This window comes from Mytilus galloprovincialis, chromosome 7 (genome assembly GCF_965363235.1).
Source record: "Mytilus galloprovincialis chromosome 7, xbMytGall1.hap1.1, whole genome shotgun sequence".
Classification (NCBI taxonomy): Eukaryota; Metazoa; Mollusca; class Bivalvia; order Mytilida; family Mytilidae; genus Mytilus; species Mytilus galloprovincialis.
The window spans coordinates 89,024,770-89,046,329 of record NC_134844.1 but is presented as its reverse complement, the minus strand read 5'-3'; the positions used below and the strand labels follow the sequence as shown (position 1 = coordinate 89,046,329).

The window sequence follows — 21,560 nt, the reverse complement described above, 5'->3', positions numbered from 1 at the left end:
AGTAAATACATAAATAATAGAGATATATAGTAAAACCAAATGATTTTTTTTTATTGTAAATTGGTCTTTTCGACGACATACGCATATGGTTACAACCTACAATGCATTCGAATCACTGTATTAGATGACGCAAGAAATTCCAATGAATTTGTGTTTTTTTTTAATTGGCGTGATCAACCTTTACTTTATAATGTGTCAAAAATCTAGAGCCACGCTTGTTAATATGGAAAAGAATTATCTACATCGTATACTAAAATGATCACAAAATATCTATAAAAATTGTACTCCAAAAAAAAAAACCAACTCAAGACCTTGCAGTCTTTTTTCCTGTGTCGTTTAAAAGCTATGACAGGTTTTGTAACCACTCGTCTCTATTGGCCCGTCTGTCCGTTCATCCCTCAAAACTACCTTGGGTAAATTTTATAAAAGTTTTTTTTTGCTCCATTGAGGGGACTCATTTACAAATCGTTATAATTAATAGCGTCGAAGCGTGAAGGTGATTTCTACATCTACCGTGGAGCAACTTGCTGTTTGGTTATTTTTCATTTTCAAGACTCACTCTAGAAAAAAAAATCGTCAATATTCTCTTGGCTTGATGGAAGGCAATGATATATTTTTACTTCTGAGTTCGGATAATTCAACTCAATCAATTACATGCAGCGTCACAGACCCAGACACGTCATTAACCTTGACTAATTTGAAAATTAAAATTTCAATTATTTGAGTTCATCTTTTTTACATTTGAATATAGCTCTGAACATTTTGAATTATATATTCTACTTAAAAATATTCATTGATACCAGTGTCAAGGGCGGATCCAGCCATTTTCAAGTAGGTTCCCAACCTAGTGTTCAGAGGAGTGTTAACCTTATACCCCCATTTAAATGCATTTGTCGTCCAAAAAAAAAGGATGGGTTCCAACCACCGGAACCCTCATCCTGGGTCCGCCACTGGGTGTTATTTTTTCGTGGTATTTTTTTTTTAGTTCTAAAACGGTAGAAAAATTAAAGAGTTGGTCTAATTCATAAAATAAAAATAAAGGTGCTCTTTATTTTTATTTTATGAATTAGACCAACTCTTTAATTTTTCTACCGTACAATGATAAAATAAAGAAGAATTAATATCTTCTTCACACCTACAATGTACATAAACTAACCATCATGTTCTTAAAAAAAAGAAAACGTAACTATATATGCATTTCAATGTGCCTATTGTTATGCGTTTACTTTTCTACATTGGCTAGAGGTACAGGGGGAGGGTTGAGATCCCATAAACATGTTTAACCCCGCCGTAATTTTGCGCCTGTCCTAAGTCAGGAGCCTCTGGCCTTTGTTAGTCTTGTATGGTTTTTAATTTTATTTTCTTGTGTATAATTCGGAGTTTAGTATGACGTCCATTATCACTGTACTAGTATACATATTTTTTAGGGGCCAGCTGAAGGACACCTACGGGTGCGGGAATTCTCGCTACATTGAAGACCCGTTGGTGGCCTTCGGCTGTTGTCTGCTCTGTGGTCGGGTTATTGTCGCTTTGACACATTTACCATTTCCTTTCTCAATTTTATACACATTTAATAATGTCATTGTGCTTCTTAGTTGATCGCCCTTTCCTAAGTCTTGCTGAAATAAATTTCTAGTTGTCCCAACCTAGGCAATGACAATTGTTTTTTTTTTTTTTTTTTTTTTTACCATTCTATCATACTCCGGTCTCTGTCCGTACCTTTAAATTAAGCACAACCTTGATAACAACATATCCTAGATGCAATTTGTAAAACCACAATGTTCAAAAATTGAAAAAAATCGTACGAGTTGGATCTAGTTTTGGAACGGTATTATATGTTTTCACTTTGAGATGACTCATGATTTAAATGCTACCTGTAAGTGTTATTGTAATCCCAATCGTAGGTGTATGAGAGTTTCCGCAAATGTCTAATACTACATGTATATGCAATATGTCAACTGTATTTGCTGTAATGAAATATTTTACAACTCAACATACTGAAGCTGCACACCAAATATAAATTATCATTCCCTTAAAAAAAGCCAAGAAAACTTTTACAAATTTCATTGTACAATGAGTGTTGTAAAATGATAAACTGTTAATTAGCAAACAGGAAGGGGATACACTACAGATATAACAAGAGTGAACACGCTGAAATGTCTCGCATGTTCATTGATTTTATGTTGATAGTTCTAAATATCTGAATATATAGTTTTACTACAGGTATCACAATAACTCAACATAATTAAAGAACATGAAGCCAAAGTCAGATAAACTAAACCAAAATACATATGCACCTTACAATCATTGGATACACAAAATATAGTTGATTTGTTGCTCATAGTTTCTTAGAAACAAACTTGAAAATTAGGTCAAGGTAAAATAAAACCTTTTACCAACAAATGCCATAGATATTGCTTATTAGGTTTTCTCAGAGTAAGGTATTAAACCTCCAATTCATGACTTATTTACGAATTAAATAATTTCGAGTGCTGAAAAACCATAAAACTGGGATTTGTTTTTTGTGTGTGAATTTAAAGGCTGACTGAGAATTTCCTCAATTTTGATAAATTAAGAGATAATTAAGGTTCCAATTCCATCAGTCTAAGTTGACTTTAGATGAAATTTTCTAATAAGTATATGCCTTTTGGTTATACAGCTCTGAACGTGTTGAGGTCTTATACATTTGGCTTTCGAATCTTTGAATTTGAGCATTCCTTATGAAGGTTAATCATTTTTATCTAGAAAAGCACCTCATACGCACAAAATTAGTAAGACAAGCTCAAACAGAATTAAGACATTTTCAAATAGAGACAGTATACATAACTTGCTTCCCATGGAGATTCACTTGTTGTCGAGTATCGAGTTGCGAGTATCGAGTTGCAAGTTACAAAAGTCGAGATGCGAGGTACGAAAGTCGAGTTGCGAGTTAAGAAAGTCGAGTTGCGAGTTACGAAAGTCGAGTTGCGAGTTAAGAAAGTCGAGTTGCAAGTTACGAAAGTCGAGTTGCGAGTTAAAAAAAGTTGAGTTGCGAGTTAAGAAAGTAGAGTTGCGAGTTAAGAAAGTCGAGTTGCGAGTTAAGAAAGTCGAGTTGCGAGTTACGAAAGCCGAGTTGCGAGTTACGAAAGTCGAGTTGCGAGTTAAGAAAGTCGAGTTGCGAGTTACGAAAGTCGAGTTGCGAGTTAAGAAAGTCGAGTTGCAAGTTACGAAAGTAGAGTTGCAAGTTACGAAAGTCGAGTTGCCGAGCCTGGCAATAATCGTTAGGGACCGCAAAATTTATTTTTTGGCAGTGACACAAAAAATTGTGGACGTTAAAATTATATATGTCTACATTGGCTAGAGATACAGGGGAAATGATGTGCGTGCATAAAACAAGTTTAAACCCGCTGCATTTTTGTGTCTGACCTAAGTCAGGAACCTTTAGCCTTTGTTGCTCTTGTATATTTTTTTTATTTTGGTTCATCTTTATATTTAGGAGCATAGAATGGCGTAAATATTCTTGATCTTACAATATATAACACTGTGTTTCGGGGCCTGCTTGGGGCTCCCTCTAGGTGTGTGATTTCTCGCTGTGTTGAAGACCAAATGGCCTTCGGTTGAATTGCATATTTTGGTTGGGTTGCTGTCTCTTTGACTCATTCCCCGATTTTATTCTTTGGTCTATACATGTAGCCATCAAAGATACTATTGTAAAAACTACATTTGCGCCATTTTACAGGTAAGGTTTAATTGGAAAATTTAAAATGTTTAGTGCTACATCGTGAATAAGATTTTTTAAAAGTATTCCTCCTGGGTATTGGGTAATTTATAAAACTGAGTCACTTAGGTTTAAAATTATATAGTGTTCACACGTTTGATTGTCAATTATGAATTAATTAGTAAAACGGTTTCCGTTAGTTTTCTAAGAATTCAACTTGGATTGTTCCATATTCGGGAAACTAAGGATGATACTATGGTAATAACACCCGATGCAGGACGTAACAGCCATACTGCCATGACGTCCATAGAGATGTTCGAAATGTAAAGCCCCGATCACAACAGATCGTACGATTTTTTTGTCGTGGAAGATCAATAAAAAAGTTGTCGTGCAAAATCAAATGTCAAAAAAATATTTCGAGAGGTCACATCAGCTACGACATGTCTACGATGGTTCCACGATGGGTACAGTACAAGAAAAAAGAATTGTAATTATACTGTCGTGGGTTTGTCGCAAGTGAGTCTTGTGAAAGTCGTGCGACTGTCGTACGACAATCGTGAGTTGTTGGGTCTATTTTTCAGATTTTCATGTCATGGAAATATGCGTGTTACTGTCGTGTCACTGTCGTGCCACTGTCGAACGACTGTCGCACAACAGTCGTGTGTTACTCGTACGTCTGAATCCGAACTGCTAGTATATAAAGAAGGCCCGATTTATTGCGTGCCATTTGCCATTTGCTTTCAATATTGTTCAGTGTCATTATAAATTTGGTCTAAATAAACGACGTTATTCGTATTATATGAAAAAGAAGATGTGGTATGATTGTCAATGAGACAACTGTCCACAAGAAACCAAAATGACACAGAAATTAACAACTGTAGGTCAACGTACGGCCTTCATAAATGAGCAAAGACCATACCCCATAGTCAGCTATAAAAGACCCCGAAAGGCAATGTTATATAAAAACAAATCAAACGAGAAAACTAACGGTCTTATTTACATAAAAAAAAAAATGAACGAAAAACAAATATGTAACACATGAACAGACGACCACCACTGAATTACAGGCTCCTGACTTAGGACAGGCACATACATACATAATGTGGCGGGGGATGATTTCATAGGAAAATTAGTCTGGGGACATAAAATTTATTTAAAAAATTGATACACAACTATTTAACAATATTAAAACATATTACATTTATAGTTACCTTTAAAACTAAGGGCTTGGCTAGTTAAACCTAGAATTGTTAATGACATGGACATGATTTCCTAGGAAAATTAGTCTGGAGACAAATTTTCTTAAACAGATTGATACACAACTCTTTCGTTTTGTCTTTAACAATATCAAAACATATTACATTCATGTTCACCTTTTAAAATTAAGGGCATTGACATTTTAACCTAAGACTATTAATGACATGGACATGATTCCATAGGAAAATTAGTCTGGGGACATAAATTTTATCAAAAATATAACTATGCAACTCTTAAACATTACTAAAACATAACATATATATTTCCATGGTTTAAATGTAATTAAATTTATTATAGGATTTTATAGGACATGATTACCTAGAAAAATTAGTCTGGGGATATATATATAATTACTAACATCGGACTAAATATACTAGTAAATTCTGTAACCATGGACTCTTTATACTATAGCAATATTTGTCCGCCCAGACATATTTTACCAGGACAAATTTATTACTAACACACGCATGCTTTGTTTATCAAATGTGAATCAATCCTCAAAAATATTTTTGTAACTCGCAACTCGACTTTCGTAACTCCCAACTAGACTTTTGTAACTCGCAACTCGACTTTTGTAACTCGCAACTCGACTTTTGTAACTCGCAACTCGACTTTTTTAACTCGCAACTCGACTTTCGTAACTCGCAACTCGAATTTCTTAACTCGCAACTCGACTTTCTTAACTCGCAACTCGACTTTTGTAACTCGCAACTAGACTTTTGTAACTCGCAACTCGACTATCTTAACTCGCAACTTGCAACTCGACGATAAGAAATCCTCCTTCCCATGATATAACAAAGCATTTAAATTACATCTGAAATAATTTCTTTGGCAATGATTTTGATGATACAGTTAAATAGAAACAGTAAATAAAAAGGTGAATAATCAATTAATAGAAGAAAATGATTGACACAGTCCATTATAAAAGTCGAAAATAAAATGTTATTTTTGAGCCAGACAACTTGTTATCTTGTAATAACTATTTTTTTGTGAATTTGTTCCTCCATTGCTGGTACAAACTGTATCTGCTGGTAACTCGTCTTCTGATTGGCTGACGTTATTTTGTTATCAGACCATAGACTTAATTTAGTCATGTGACCGTGACGTCATCAACGTTTTTTCAAGGTTTTCTACGGTTTAAAATGGTATTTAGAATAAAATTATTAGAAATGACTGTAATATTTTTGCTGTCTAATCAAAATAACATAAAAAATGTGGTGCACACTGTTAAATAACCCGCCACGCATGTTATTCAGTGTGCACCAAATTTTTTATGTTATTTCTTCATAGACAGAAAAAAATATTACAGTCATTTCTTAAATGAATGATGATATGAATTCTCTATACATGTTTTACACATTTCTTTGTAGATTTATTCCAATTATGGATGGATTCAATACACTGTTACAGTAGATTGGAAGAGGACAGAAATAAATCTGATGTCAAAAAGAGAAAATCAGATGATCTTGATCCACCGATAGTTATTGTTGGCACTTGGAAAGATGCCTTGATCTGTGATGTAGAAGAGGTATTGGAAATTACAAATGTTGTCAGATGTTTTTATAAAAAAGAAGATGTGGTATGTTTGCCAATGAGACAACTCTCCAAAAGAGACCAAATGACACAGAAATTAACAAGTGTATATCACTGCACAGCCTTCAACAATGCGAAAAGCCCATACAGCAAAGTGTTTATTTGTACAGATACCTGTTTTACTGTTTCACCAGACCAACACATATGACATATATTGACAATCTATAAATGCAAGCTTTATCACATTGTAAGGTTAAAAGTGTTTATAGGAAAAGCAATTCGTTTTAATAGTTTACAAAAGATCTTTCAACAATTTCTGAAATATGATATAGTACAATAAACCCATCATGCATGTACAAAGATAAGAGGACAATTTTTATTTTATTTAGATTGATGATGCATGCAGCAAAAATATTTCAAAGTATGCAGAGAATATCTCAGACGATGAACTAACACATATCAGGCAAACATACTTCATTTCCAATACAGAAGATGATCCCAGTGTATTCCAGCAAATACGAGAAAACATCCTACGTTTAGCAAGAACAATGAGAACATGGAATACAGATTATCCTTTAAAATTTATTCAGCTTGAAAAACGACTTCAAGAAAAGAAGAAGGTGTTACCTATTATTTCCTTTCAAGAAATTCAGAATATTGCTATTGATACACCTCAGCCACTCAATGATGAAGAACTAAAATTGTTCCTGGAATTTCACCATGAGATCAGAGCCTTAGTTTATTTCAATGATCTTCCTTCTTATATTATTTTAGACAAACAGTGGTTGTCTGATGTTTTTAGATGTATTGTCACAGCCAAAAAATTTAGTGCTAATAGTATAAGAAATGAAAACAAATGGAAAGAATTGTATAGTAGAGGCAAATTGCATAGCGAGGTTTTAGACGACATATTTAGAAAAAGTGAAAGCATTTTTTCCAAACACAAGGATCATATCCTGAATGTAATGGAGAAATTTGATATCATTATACGTCCTAACACATCGGAAACTCAAAGAGATGCTGGTGATGACAAACCTCTCTATTATCTACCTTGTATGATTAAATCAGAACCCGAATGTGATATATATAAAATGTTTAATGTGACGGAAAACATATGTACTAAGTCTACCTGGTTGTGTTATGTGTTTAGGTTTCTACCACCCCATTTAATGAATCATTTAATTGCGTCACTGTGCAGGAAATATAACGTTGCAGAAGTTGTCACTAAGGAACAGAAAAGACAAATTACTCTTTTTAGAAGCTCAGCTGTCTTTGAGTTACAGAAAACGACAAAATTGAGAAAATTAATTATTATGAAAGGTCCAAATATTATTCAAATTCAGATTTGGCAGTTTGGGAAGCAAGTCACTGTTGAAAGAGGTTTGTTCAAATACATTGCAGACTTTGTGACAGAGGAAATAAGCAAGTTAATAAGTACAAGATTCAAGATGTCCAATGTAAGATTTGAGTTGAAGTGGGAATGTGGCCAAACAAAACCAGAGTGTGTGACAGGATCATTTGATTTAAGTGAAGATCAGGAAAACCTATATTATTGTAAGACATGAACTACTATACACACATTCACTGGTGAATGGTTAGATCTACAACATAAAACATCTGATGTAAGTTAAAGATTTGTTCATATTTTACATGTTATATGTATTCTATATAGAAAATGTGTAATTATATTGTACACTGGTTACTATCTTTCAGTCCTTCAATCTACCTATATCCTATGAAAGTTTGTCTTGCTTTTCTCCTGGGTACTAAAGTTGTAGTTATTGAGTGATAAAAATATTATTTGCACTTTAACAGGTCAGTGTGTTACTGTTTGTTATTTAAGAAATAATTCATAGGGGCTTGAATTTATACTAATTTTACCACGGGTTAATTGGCTCTTTATGCTGAATATTTTACAGTGAGAGTGAAATATCAGCATAAAGGGCAAACCCGTGGTAAAGTCAGTATAAAAGCAAGCCCCCATGAATTATTTCTATTCTAATAGGACGAATATGGCCATTCATTTTGATGGAGGCGCTCTCGGTGAAGGAAAAAATGCCATTCCCATAAATAACGCACTATTAAGACGTTAAAGAACAGAGCAAATGGAACTAGTGGCATGCTTTAACTATTACAATAACGTATTTAGATAGGTTTGAATGATTTTAAATGATAGCTTAATTACTTGCATGTCACAAAAAAAAACATATGACGTGGGAGTACAATCGGAACCGCCTGAACAATATATTCATATTTTACCACGGGTGTGTACTCAACATGCTCAAAGCGTATAATGGACGTCATGTTAGATTTCGATATATATGGGTCAAGTAAATTCTATATTGGGTTAAAGCTTTGCTCTCACCACATAAAATTTATGATTTAATTATATATTTTCATTAATAATTCATAGATTTAAGTAGAGTGATGTTTTAATTAAATATAAGGTAGTAGTGGTCAACCGATAGTGGTTATTAACTTTTGTTTAAAAAATATTTTTTATTGTCACAGAGTTCTGAAAATGTTCCCAGATCTAATCTTCAAATCGAAAGCTCAAGTCAAACCCAAACTACAGTTCAATCCACCAAGGTAACAATCTATTATTTTATTGTATAGCATATTTGTATAACTAGTAGTAAGTATTACATAAAGTGCAATGTCAATTACTTATTTTACTTAAAACAAATTCTTGAGAAAATATCATGCATTCATCAAATCGAGCAATTGTCTTTGGATTGACACTATATGCTTTGTAATAGTTCATTCCATCAAAATGCAAACTATTGAGACAATTCATGTTATAAAATCATGATACTCTTAACTGAGCATTTTACACATTTTAGCATTTTAGCATTACTGACCGAGTAGGCTATTTCTATGATTTTGCGCCTTTTACCTTCTTCCCTGAATGTAAAAAAAACAAACATTTCCTTGAGTTGTATGAAACTTATAGGAATAAAATTGGGATGGAAATGGGGAATGTGCCAAAGAGACAACAACCCGACCATACAGCAGACAACAGCAGAAGGTCACCAACAGGTCTTCAATGCAACGAGAAATTCTCGCACCCGGAGACGTCCTTCAACTGGCCCCTCAACAAATATATACTGGTTCAGTGATAATGAACCCCATACTAAACTCCAAATTGTACACTAATTTCCAGTTTTATGAGGTAACTCATCTCTGAAGAGAAATCTAACTTGTTTTACTAATATGCATACATAGCCAAAGAGTTAAGACATACTTGCATGCTTGGCTATGTCGATTATTCAACCTATCTTTATATTAAGACATACGTACAATCTTGGCTATGTCGATTATTCAACCTATCTTTATCAAAATAGAATAAAAGAATAGGTGCCACTTACATTGACAAATTGTCTGCGTAAACTTTTCATGAATATTACCAACTATTTTCTATTAAAAATGAATGACATACTTGTTTTTATTTTGAGGTACGTGTCCGTGTCCAAGCTGGTGAGAGGGTGTTTTCGAATGTCAATGAAAGGGCAACGGGAACAGCCATTTCGGCAGAGGTATGTAACACCACCTTGTATTTTCGTGCTATATTCATTTCCTAAAAATTTAAATGATAAAAACGGAGAAGTTAATTTTTCCATTCAATATCATAATAAATTAAAGATTGAACAATGACCATGATGACTAGATATATACATGATATATAGAAAAAGAAAAACATTGTTAAAAAAATTAATGTAAGTGTTCTTTTATCGATGGTTAAAGTTGAACAAATGTTGACTTCCACAAAAATTAATGTGAATTAATTTAAGAATGTAAATTCAAACGCTTGAAATAGAATTGTTGAATTCTTACATGTCTATAAAACCAGGTTCAATTCACCATTTTCTTCATTTGAAAATGCCTGTACCAAGTCAGGAATGTGACAGTTGTTGTCCATTCGTTTTTGATATGTTTTGTCATTTGATTTTGCCATTTGATTATGGACTTTACGATTGAAAAAGTAAAATCACAAAAATACTGAACTCAGAGGAAAATCAATTCGGAAAGTCCATAATCACATGGCAAAATCAAATAACAAAACGCATCAAAAACGAATGGACAAGAACTGTCATATTCCTGACTTGGTACAGGCATTTTCAAATGTAGAAAATGGTGGATTGAACCTGGTTTTATAGCTAGCTAAACCTCTCACTTGTATGACAGTCGTATCAAATTCGATTATATTGTCACCGATGCGTGAACAAAACAAACAGACACAATAGGTAAAAATGTCAAAAATAGGGGTATAGCAGTCAACATTGTGTTATCATCTTAATCACTATAAAAACAACAAATGTAACGAAGAAGCACAAACAGGCATACATCAAATTAACATCCTCATTTTTGTCGAGCCTGCAACTTTTGTTGCAGAAAGCTCGACATAGGGATAGTGATCCGGCGGCGGCGGCGGTGTTAGCTCACTTCTTAAAAGCTTTATATTTCAGAAGGTGGAAGACCTGGATGCTTCATACTTTGTATATAGATGCTTCATGTTACGAAGTTTCCGTCAGTCACATGTCCAATGTCCTTGACCTCATTTTCATGGTTCAGTGACCACTTGAAAAAAAAGTTCAAATTTTTTGTAATGTTGAATTCTCTCTTATTATAAGTAATAGGATAACTATATTTGGTATGTGCGTACCTTGCAAGGTCCTCATGTCTGTCAGACAGTTTTCACTTGACCTCGACCTCATTTCATGGATCAGTGATCAAGGTTAAGTTTTGGTGGTCAAGTCCATATCTCAGATACTATAAGCAATAGGGCTAGTATATTCGGTGTATGGAAGGACTGTAAGGTGTACATGTCCAACTGGCAGGTGTCATCTGACCTTGACCTCATTTTCATGGTTCAGTGGTTATAGTTAAATTTTTGTGTTTTGGTCTGTTTTTCTCATACTATATGCAATAGGTCTGCTATATTTGTTGTATGGAATGATGGTAAGGTGTACATGTCTAGCGGGCAGATGTCATGTGACCTTGACCTCATTTTCATGGTTCAGTGGTCAAAGTTAAGTTTTTGAGTTTTGGTCTTTTTATCTAATACGGTATGCCATAGGTCAACTATATTTGGTGTATGGAAATATTAAATGATCTTTATGTCAGTCGCGCAGGTTTTATTTGACGGTGACCTCATTTTCACGGTTCATTGCACAGTGTTAAGTTTTTGTGTTTTGGTCTATTTTTCTTAAACTATAAGTAATGGGTCAACTATATATTTGTTGTATAGAAGCATTGTTAGCTGTACATGTCTGCCTGGCATGGTTCATCTGACCTTGACCTCATTTTCAAGGTTCATTGGTCTTTGTTTAGTTATCTTGGTTAATGTTAAGTTTATGAGACAGTTGTAATAAAACTTTATACTTAGGACTATCAACATAATATCAATGATTAGTATAGAAGGCGAGACATTTCAGCGTGTGCACTCTTGTGATTACATTATACGATCTATATGTCTATGTAAAATGCACCCATCAAGGAAGGAGGGTTTTGAGTATTGGTGTAAAATTGCGCGTTTGAAATTCGCACAGGTCGACATGAAATAATTTTGTCGTTCAAAGTATGACGGGATGCATAAATACAGTCACGCAAAATAGATATAATAAAAACGGACTTAACAGTTAAAGTAATAATAATAAATAAAATAATAGTGTGGTTCAAAATATGACGGGATACATAAGTACAGAGTCACGTCAAATGTATATCACAAAAAAGTGGGTAAAAAGTAAAAGTAATATTAATAAATAAAATAATTTTGTCATTCAAAGTATGACAAGATACATAGGTACAGAGTCACATCATAAAATAATGTTGTCGTTCAAGGTATGATGGGATACATAAGCACAGGGTTACGTCAAAAGGATATCTCTTAACAGACTTAACAGTAAAAGTAATATTAATAAAGACAAATAAAAGAATAATATAACACGTTATTAAGATGATAAACAACGTCAGTACGCAAAATCTATACTTCAAGACCAATGATGTATTATTTGTGAAGTTGATACGGAATATTTTTCAACAAGTTCTGCGTACCTTCCGATGAACTTTTTTAGAAAAAGGACGAGACGTTCTTTGACATACCCCTGGTTCATCAACTTTCTGCTCAGACACTGGTGACGTTTAACAAAGTCTGAGTAGGAGCTGCAAGCTCTTGAATACCGAATAAGTTGGGAAATGTATATTCCATATGCAGGTGAAGTTGGTATATTGCTACTAAGGTGGGTGAAATTGATAATTTCAAAATCAAAATCGTCTCGTTTGTCATAGATTCTGGTACTAAGATGACTGTGTATGTCAAATTCGAGGTATAAGTCTAAAAATGAGGCGAATGAAGCCGTGTCTGTTGTCTCTTTAATTTCTAGTTCTGGTGGATATATTAATGGAACCCAATCAGAAAAGTTCGGATTGTTAATGGAAAGAACATCATCAATATATCTGAAAGTGAAATTAAATAACCTGGCTTCTTTAATCTTCTTGTTTTTGACAAGTGTCTGAAGGAACTCCGGTTCATATGAAAACAAGAAGAGGTCAGCAAGGAGAGGCGCGCAGTTCGTTCCCATAGGAATGCCGACAATTTGTTGAAAAAGTCTACCTCCAAACTCAACAAATATGTTGTCGATAAGAAACTCCAGCATACTGACCACTTGTTCTTTTGTGTAGCATGTTTTACCTTTTTGTTTGTCACTATTAACGAAACATGCCTTATGAAATCCCAAAGTAATAAATTTATAGCGTATGTACCATTTTTATGTTGAAAGGCATTGTGGATTATTTCTTTTAGGCGATTTTTCAATTTCACATGGGGAAATTTTCCTCAGAGTTAAGTATTTGTGATTTTACTTAATAAATGATAAAATAATAATGGCATTATTTTCGGTTCAACATTTGCCTTTGTGGAACCTTTGATAGTCATCATACTGCTGTTAGTTAAGTTGAAGCAATCATATTGTCATGAATGTTTTAAATTGTTAGACCAGATGCTAAGAAATATCAATAAATGATACATGTGTTTAATTATTATGGTTTTCCTATGTATGAAAAAAAAAACATAAATTTGACACTGTTTCCTTATCATTGATACCAAAACAAACTATTTCTGAATTATTATCAGGAAGATTTTGTCAATAATTATTTTGAAACTTTAATCACAGATTTCTCCAATTGAGCAAAAGTTAGTTTCAGCTTTGGTGCCAGCTCCTTAGTTTTACTTATTAATATAAACTGTTTATGTTTTTGTTTTCTTGCTAAAAATTCTGTGAGTACTTGACCAAGTTAACTGTCAATTGATTCAGCCAAAACTTATGTGAAGTCTTATTGTAGATTATCTTGTTCTTGTTTTACATCACAATTCTTAACTCTTATATTCTTTCCAGTTCACAGAAGAGGAAATTCATTTTACAAAGATGGGAATGGTAGCATTGAATATTTTTGCTGATGTTTTATATGATCTATTAAAACCAGATAAACCACATCTACGTCCAAGGTCTGATTGCGATATAACATACTTATACCAAGAACACAGGAAACTTGATAAACATGTTCCAAGTAATTCAAACCACCGACGATGTCCTCCTGGACCATGGGGAGGATGTTGGCAAGATTTTAAGAATACGGACATAGCTATTGGAGATGATATTGAGCGCATAAGACTTACAAGAAACGAATTACAACATTCTCAGCTATTTAAACTTGACGAAATGCGTTTCAATGAATTAAGTAATATATCAAGTGACCTTTTAAAAAGATTTGATCGCCATAACACACCAACAAAGCTGTATACAGATCGTCTGATGGAAATTCTGGCTAAATCTATTTCTAAAGAGGAAGTGAAATCAATTGAAAATAAAATATCAGTTACGGTACATATGTTTTTAACCGTTTTGTTTTTTGTATTTCTTAGCCTTTTTCGTTTTTCCTGTAATGTAATGTTTAATATTCATTAATATAATCTGGGCTATTTTTGTGATTTCCTAGAAATGACAATGACCATTACTAGACTTGTTTGTAAAAGAATAAGGTTAAATGAAGACTTGTTTGTATTAAAATATAAGTGCATGCAGACTTAACAATTTATTAAAGTTGAGATTTGCTAAGACCCTGTTGCGATATATTTTATGCGTTCCGTTACCTGATGAGTAGTCATTCTAACTTCGCCTACTGATTTTGCCATTGATAAATATTTGAAGTATAATTTGAAACAGTTAAAACAAGGGTAACTCAGGAATATAAATATTATCATGTTTAGTCTTCTTTAAACCGACAGTAAAAAATGGAGCACCTATTAAATGACATACCAATTGCACTTTGGTAAATTATTCTTGTCCTAATCAGTAAATGTGCATTATGCAAATGCCACTGGACATTAAATAACAACAATCGTTCAATTAGTAGCTTATAATTTTATTTCAGGGATGACGATTGAAGTTGAAATTGAGCACTAAATCAAAGTTCAACCACAATAGAGAAACATATCATAAGAAGAACACAGTCTACCAAAGTAACAGATTTGAAGTCGATCATCTATAATAGAAACATAAATCTGTCAAATTCAGGTTGAAACTATCTATTCATAAAACTATAGACAGCAAAATGAAGAATGTGAACCAAGTGGAAAATATTGGACTAATGTTAAAGATTTGACCAATATGTGACTGTATAATTACTGGTTTTTTTCAAAAATATTCACATGCAGTAAATACTGTAATATTAATATTGCTTATAACAAACTACTCATATAATCGCTATTTACATACTTTAATAAATATGTGTGAAACTTTATAAACTTGTATCTATAAGTATTCTTACAGTGAAATCAAGAAAACTTGTATAATGCCATGAGAAACATAAGACAAAACAAGAAAGCATTTTCTCTTTGTTTTTCATGAGAAAGATATTAGAAATATTTGTCCATAAGGGCATCAGGTGTTGATGCTATATATATATTCACAGCTTTATTATCTAGGCACCCCTTTATGGCTGGAATATTGTTTTGTTATGTGTTTATCCCAGATTTGTTTTACATATATCCACCGTCTTATTTCATTCATAATAAAAGAAAATTAAATAAATATAAGTAGTTGTTTGATAGTCTTAATAATGCAATGTATTGCTTGAAATATTTGCCAGTTTTTTTTTTGGTTTTACCAAAATGAAAACAAGCAATAAACCATGAAGAGACAAATCTATTGCAATGTGTGCGTGTTGACCTTTTGAGTGTAAGTTTATGATAACACATGATATTACACAGATATTTTTAATCGGTTGGACCTCTTTTTTACATTACCATGGATATAGTGAACTGTGTTTTTCAAATGATGTTCGTTGTTGTTTGCAGAAGAAAAAGCAGTCGACTTTTTCAGACAATGTCTGAATATTGAGTTAAATAAAGGCAACAGTAGTATACCGCTGTTCGAAAGTCATAAATTAATTGAGAAAAAAAACAAATCCGGTGTTACAAACTTAAACTGAAGGAAACACATCAAATATAACAGGAGAACTACGACACAACCTGGTGATCGTGTTATCGAGATCAATCGGAAATCATCTTTATCATGTTTATCCTTTAAGCATCTGCCCTTGGTAACTCCTGCATATGAACACCAATACTATTTGTTCAGATGCATCAGCCACAAGAAAGGACTCGACTCAAAAACTATTTTTATAATGGATATGATGCTGCTTCTGGTGCATGGTCCATAAACACAAAATATAATGGTTTACGTGACTCCATATCTTATTTACTCAATTCAAATTTCATGTTTTTTGGGGTTTTTTTTTGTCGAACCTGCAACTTTTGTTGCAGAAAGCTCGACATATGGATAGTGATCCGGCGGCGGCTACGGCGGCTACGGCGGCGGTGTTAGCTAACTTCTTAAAAGCTTTATATTTTAGAAGGTGGAAGACCTGGATGCTTCATACTTTGTATATAGATGCCTCATGTTACGAAGTTTCCATCAGTCACATGTCCAATGTCCTTGACCTCATTTTCATGGTTCAGTGACCACTTGAAAAAAAAATTCAGATTTTTTATAATGTTGAATTCTCTCTTATTATGAGTAATAGTATAACTATATTTGATATGTGCGTACCTTGAAAGGTCCTCATGTCTGTCAGACAGTTTTCACTTGACCTCGACCTCATTTTATGGATCAGTGAACAAGGTTAAGTTTTTGTGGTCAAGTCCATATATCAGATACTACAAGCAATAGGGCTAGTATATTCCGTGTATGGAAGGACTGTAAGGTTTACATGTCCAACTGGCAGGTGTCATCTGACCTTGACCTCATTTTCATGGTTCAGTGGTTATAGTAAAATGTTTGTGTTTTGGTCTGTTTTTCTCATACTATATGCAATAGGTCTACTATATTTGTTGCATGGAATGATTGTAAGGTGTACCTATTTAGCGGGCAGATGTCATGTGACCTTGACCTCATTTTCATGGTTGAGTGGTCAAAGTTAAGTTTTTGAGTTTTGGTCTTTTTATCTAATACTATACATGCTATATGCCATAGGTCATCTTTATTTGGTATATGGAAATATTTTATGATCTTTATGTTAGTCGGGCAGGTTTTATTTGACCGTGACCTCATTTTCACGGTTCATTGCACAGTGTTAAGTTTTTGTGTTTTGGTCTATTTTTCTTAAACTATAAGTAATAAATCAACTATATATGTTGTATAGAGGCATTGTTAGCTGTACATACCACCTGGCATGGTTCATCTGACCTTGACCTCATTTTCAAGGTTTATTGGTTTTTGTTTAGTTATCTTGGTTAATGTTAAGTTTATGTGACAGTTGTATTAAAGCTTAGCTTTATACTTAGGACTATCAACATAATATCAATAATTAGTATAGAAGGCGAGACATTTCAGCGTGTGCACTCTTGTTTCTATTCTTGTGTATTGTCTATTGCAATTGTTTGATATAATAAATTAATCTATCTAAATGTATTTATCTATTCCTGATTTTGTGTTTTTTAATGCACTTGTCTCTATTCTTGCTTAACTCATCTGACTGCTGGTATCTATGATGAGGTTTGTTTTACATTTGACTGGGAATTGATCACAAACTGAAACTTACGGAAATTATTTTTTTTTAATAGTAGTCTGAAAAACTAACTTCAACGTTAAGTTGGACGCCAAATGAATATCTCGGCGGGAAATACATTTTGACAAAAAAGTTAAGTTGCAAATATTTATAAATATCAAATCCTTGATACAGTTGAGCGGTATTATTTTTTCTTAATCCGTCTAGTCCAGTCACGAAATGTTGAACTCGCTATATTTTTTGCCCTCTGAAAACGACATTTTTATGTGTGAAAAGGGACGAAAAGATGTTAACATTTTAACATCAAAGACCAGAGAGTCACGTTTAATTGTTGACACAAAGATTTTATCAATGACACCAAACAATATCGAGTAATAATATTCGATCGACGGAGTTGATCGCCAGTAAAGTTGCAAACCAATGGTACCACTTATTAAAAAATATGGTCCGATAGGATGAGAAGACCAAGACATTGTATCGATATCCCATCAACATGACGAAATAACAACAACTATCATTGCATTCTTATTCATACTGATGTGTTTTGTCTGTAAAACCATGAAAGAACTGTATTGACAATAAAGAACTTTAATGTTAAAACAATATGCATCCAGTGTGCGGTGAAAATATAAAACTTAAATGTATTATCCAACCAAAACTCATTTGATCTTTTATTTATTATCCATTTTTAACCCAAATTTTCCTTTCTGTAATTTGTTCTTTTAGCAAGTCAGATACATATATCACGATAGTATATTTTACTTCAATTTAGTACTATATGCCTTTTAAGCTCACCTGGCCCGAAGGGCCAAGTGAGCTTTCTCATCACTTGGCGCCCGGCGTCAGTCATCGTCGTCGTTAACTTTTACAAAAATCTTCTCCTTTGAAACTACTGGGCCAAATTAAACCAAAGTTGGCCACAATCATCATTGGGGTATATAGTTTAATAATATGTCCGGTGACCAGGCCAACCAACCAAGATGACCGCCATGGTTAAATATAGAACATAGGGGTAAAATGAAGTTTTTGGCTTATATCTCAAAAACCAAAGCATTTAGAGCAAATCTGACAATGGGTAAAATTGTTTATCAGGTCAAGATCTATCCGTCCTGAAATTTATAGATGAATCGGACAACCCATTGTTAGGTTGCTGCCCCTGAATTGGTAATTTGAAGGACATTTTGCCGTTTTTTGGTTATTATCTTGAATATTAGTATAGATAGAGATAAACTGTAAACTGCAATAATGTACAGCAAAGTAAGACCTAAAAATAATTCAACATGACCAAAATGGTCAATTGACCCCCTAAGGAGTTATTGCCCTTTATAGTTATTTTTTAACAATTTTCATAAAATTCGTAAATTTTTACTAACATTTTCCACTGTAACTACTGGGCCAAGTTCATTATAGATAGAGATAATTGTTAGCAGCAATAATGTTCAGTAAAGTAAGATCTACAAACACATCACCAACACACAATTTTGTCATGAATCCATCTGTGTCCTTTGATTAATATTCACATAGACCAAGGTGTTACACTTTGCGCTGTTAGTTTTGTGTGTTGTTCGTGTAAGTTTACCTTGCTCTGTTAGATTTGTTTGTCTCTAGAGTAAGTACACTTTGCGCTGTTAGTTTTGTGTGTTGTTCGTGTAAGTTTACCTTGCTCCGTTAGATTTGTTTGTCTCTAGAGTAAGTACACTTTGCGCTGTTAGTTTTGTGTGTTGTTCGTGTAAGTTTACCTTGCTCTGTTAGATTTGTTTGTCTCTAGAGTAAGTACACTTTGCGCTGTTAGTTTTGTGTGTTGTTCGTGTAAGTTTACCTTGCTCTGTTAGATTTGTTTGTCTCTAGAGTAAGTACACTTTGCGCTGTTAGTTTTGTGTGTTGTTCGTGTAAGTTTACCTTGCTCTGTTAGATTTGTTTGTCTCTAGAGTAAGTACACTTTGCTCTATTAGTTTTGTGTTGTTCGTGTAAGTTTACCTTGCTCTGTTATATTTGTTTGTCTCTAGAGTAAGTACACTTTGCTCTGTTAGTTTTGTGTGTTGTTCGTGTAAGTTTACCTTGCTCTGTTAGATTTGTTTGTCTCTAGAGTAAGTACACTTTGCTCATTTGTGTCGTTAGGTTGCTGTCTAATTGACGTATTTCGTATGTTGATGAATTTTTGTTCTTTGTGTCGTCATGTTTCTGTCTTGTTGGTGTATTCCGTTTGTTGGTGTATTTTGGTTATTTGTGTTGTCAGGTTGCTGTCTAGTTGACGTATTTCGTATGCTGGTGTATTTTGGTTATTTGTGTCGTCATATAAGCGAACAGAAACTGATTAAACAAAAAAAGTACATATTTTGATTTTCATATGTTAGTTTTTCTTGCTTTAAAAGTGTGCAACGTAACAAAACTGATCTTCGTGAATGCTAAACTTATTTGTATGAAAACTAGGTACCTCTGTGTAACAACGAATGATAAACCCGTTGTTGTATTTAAGATGATAACAACGAAAGATAAACCCGTTGTTGTATTTAAGATGGTAACAACTAAAGATAAACCCGTTGTTGTATTTAAGATGGTAACAACAAATGATAAACCCGTTGTTGTATTTAAGATGGTAACAACGAAAGATAAACCCGTTGTTATATTTAAGATGGTAATACACCAATGATAAACCCGTTGTTGTATTTCATTTACAGATGTTGAAAGGCTGACCTGTGAATTTCAATCACTACTGTTCGTTGTCTTAACTTTGTTGGTTTGTTTTAGTACTGGTCAAATTTGTGAACTGGTCGTTTTGACTGTTGCATATTTATATGATAGGAGCATGAATGTTACCATTGCGTGACAAATATTCAAAGCTGATTTATATGATAGGAGCATGAATGTTACCACTGCGTGACAAATATCCAAAGCTTATTTATATGATAGGAACATGAATGTTACCACTGCGTGACAAATATTCAAAGCTTATTTATATGATAGGAGCATGAATGTTACCACTGCGTGACAAATATTCAAAGATTATTTATATGATACGAACATGAATGTTACCACTTCGTGACAAATATTCAAAGCTTATTTATATGATAAGAGCATGAATGTTACCACTGTGTGACAAAATTTCAAAGCTGATTTATATGATAGGAGTATGAATGTTACCACTACGTGACAAATATTCAAAGCGTATTTATATGATAGGAGCATGAATGTTACCACTGCGTGAAAAATATTCAAAGCTGATTTATATGATAGGAGCATGAATGTTATCACTGCGTGACAAATATTCAAAGCTTATTTAAGCGAAAGCTAAAACTTTTCAACGAAAAGTCGCCATAAAATCTCTTACGTTGTATTCAAAGAGTTTTTACTCATTGACCAGTGTTTTTCTTTCAAATCAACGACACACTATTGGCAAACACAACGAAAACTCTTTGAACGTTCATGGTGTTGACAACTAAAGAAATTAATGTTACCCCATTATCCTTCAGATTGCAGTGATTTGGATGATTGGCTGAAAATCGGTGGCAAATATAACATTTATATTTAAGACGACGGAGTGGTTTGTGTGATTGGTTGAAGGTTTAAGACGATGAAGGGGTTTTGGGTTACAGTTTTTAGAAAAATTATTATTTTCGCGCTTTCGTATTATTCAAAAGTTTGTTTTTCTTTCTGTGGTTCATTTGTACAACCATGTCCGGCAAGGAACTTTTTTTTTATCTTTAACCATGATATTTTGCCTGAACGTGTAGTATATCCTAAGACGAATTGTTGCCTATCATCATGGTCTTCATGTGACTTTGTTTGACCTTTGACCTCGATATCAAAATACAGGATTATTTTATTTTTAATTTCCATGTCCAGAATATAACTTTTAGATAGATTTTTTTTTATATTTACCAATGGGGGCGACATCTCAAGACGATGTGTCGTTTACCATAGAAGACTATCTCTGACCATAACCATTGACAAATAAATTATTTAAAAAAACACCAAAGATCATATATTATGCTTGATTGCTATGACA

At 33.4% G+C, this 21,560-nt stretch overlaps 1 protein-coding gene across 1 annotated transcript in view; it reads left to right on the top strand.

Annotated features, from left to right (window-relative positions):
• Positions 1 to 14,058, top strand: part of LOC143083965 (uncharacterized) — a 42,157-nt gene extending 28,099 nt beyond the window's left edge. The window contains exons 4-8 of the mRNA XM_076260383.1: positions 6,325 to 6,482; positions 6,877 to 8,109; positions 8,999 to 9,076; positions 9,943 to 10,023; positions 13,882 to 14,058. Of these exons, the coding sequence (XP_076116498.1) occupies positions 6,325 to 6,482; positions 6,877 to 8,052 (1,334 nt within the window). The 3' untranslated portion in view covers positions 8,053 to 8,109; positions 8,999 to 9,076; positions 9,943 to 10,023; positions 13,882 to 14,058. The remainder of the gene's footprint in view (positions 1 to 6,324; positions 6,483 to 6,876; positions 8,110 to 8,998; positions 9,077 to 9,942; positions 10,024 to 13,881) is intronic.
• Positions 14,059 to 21,560: the final 7,502 nt, after the last annotated feature.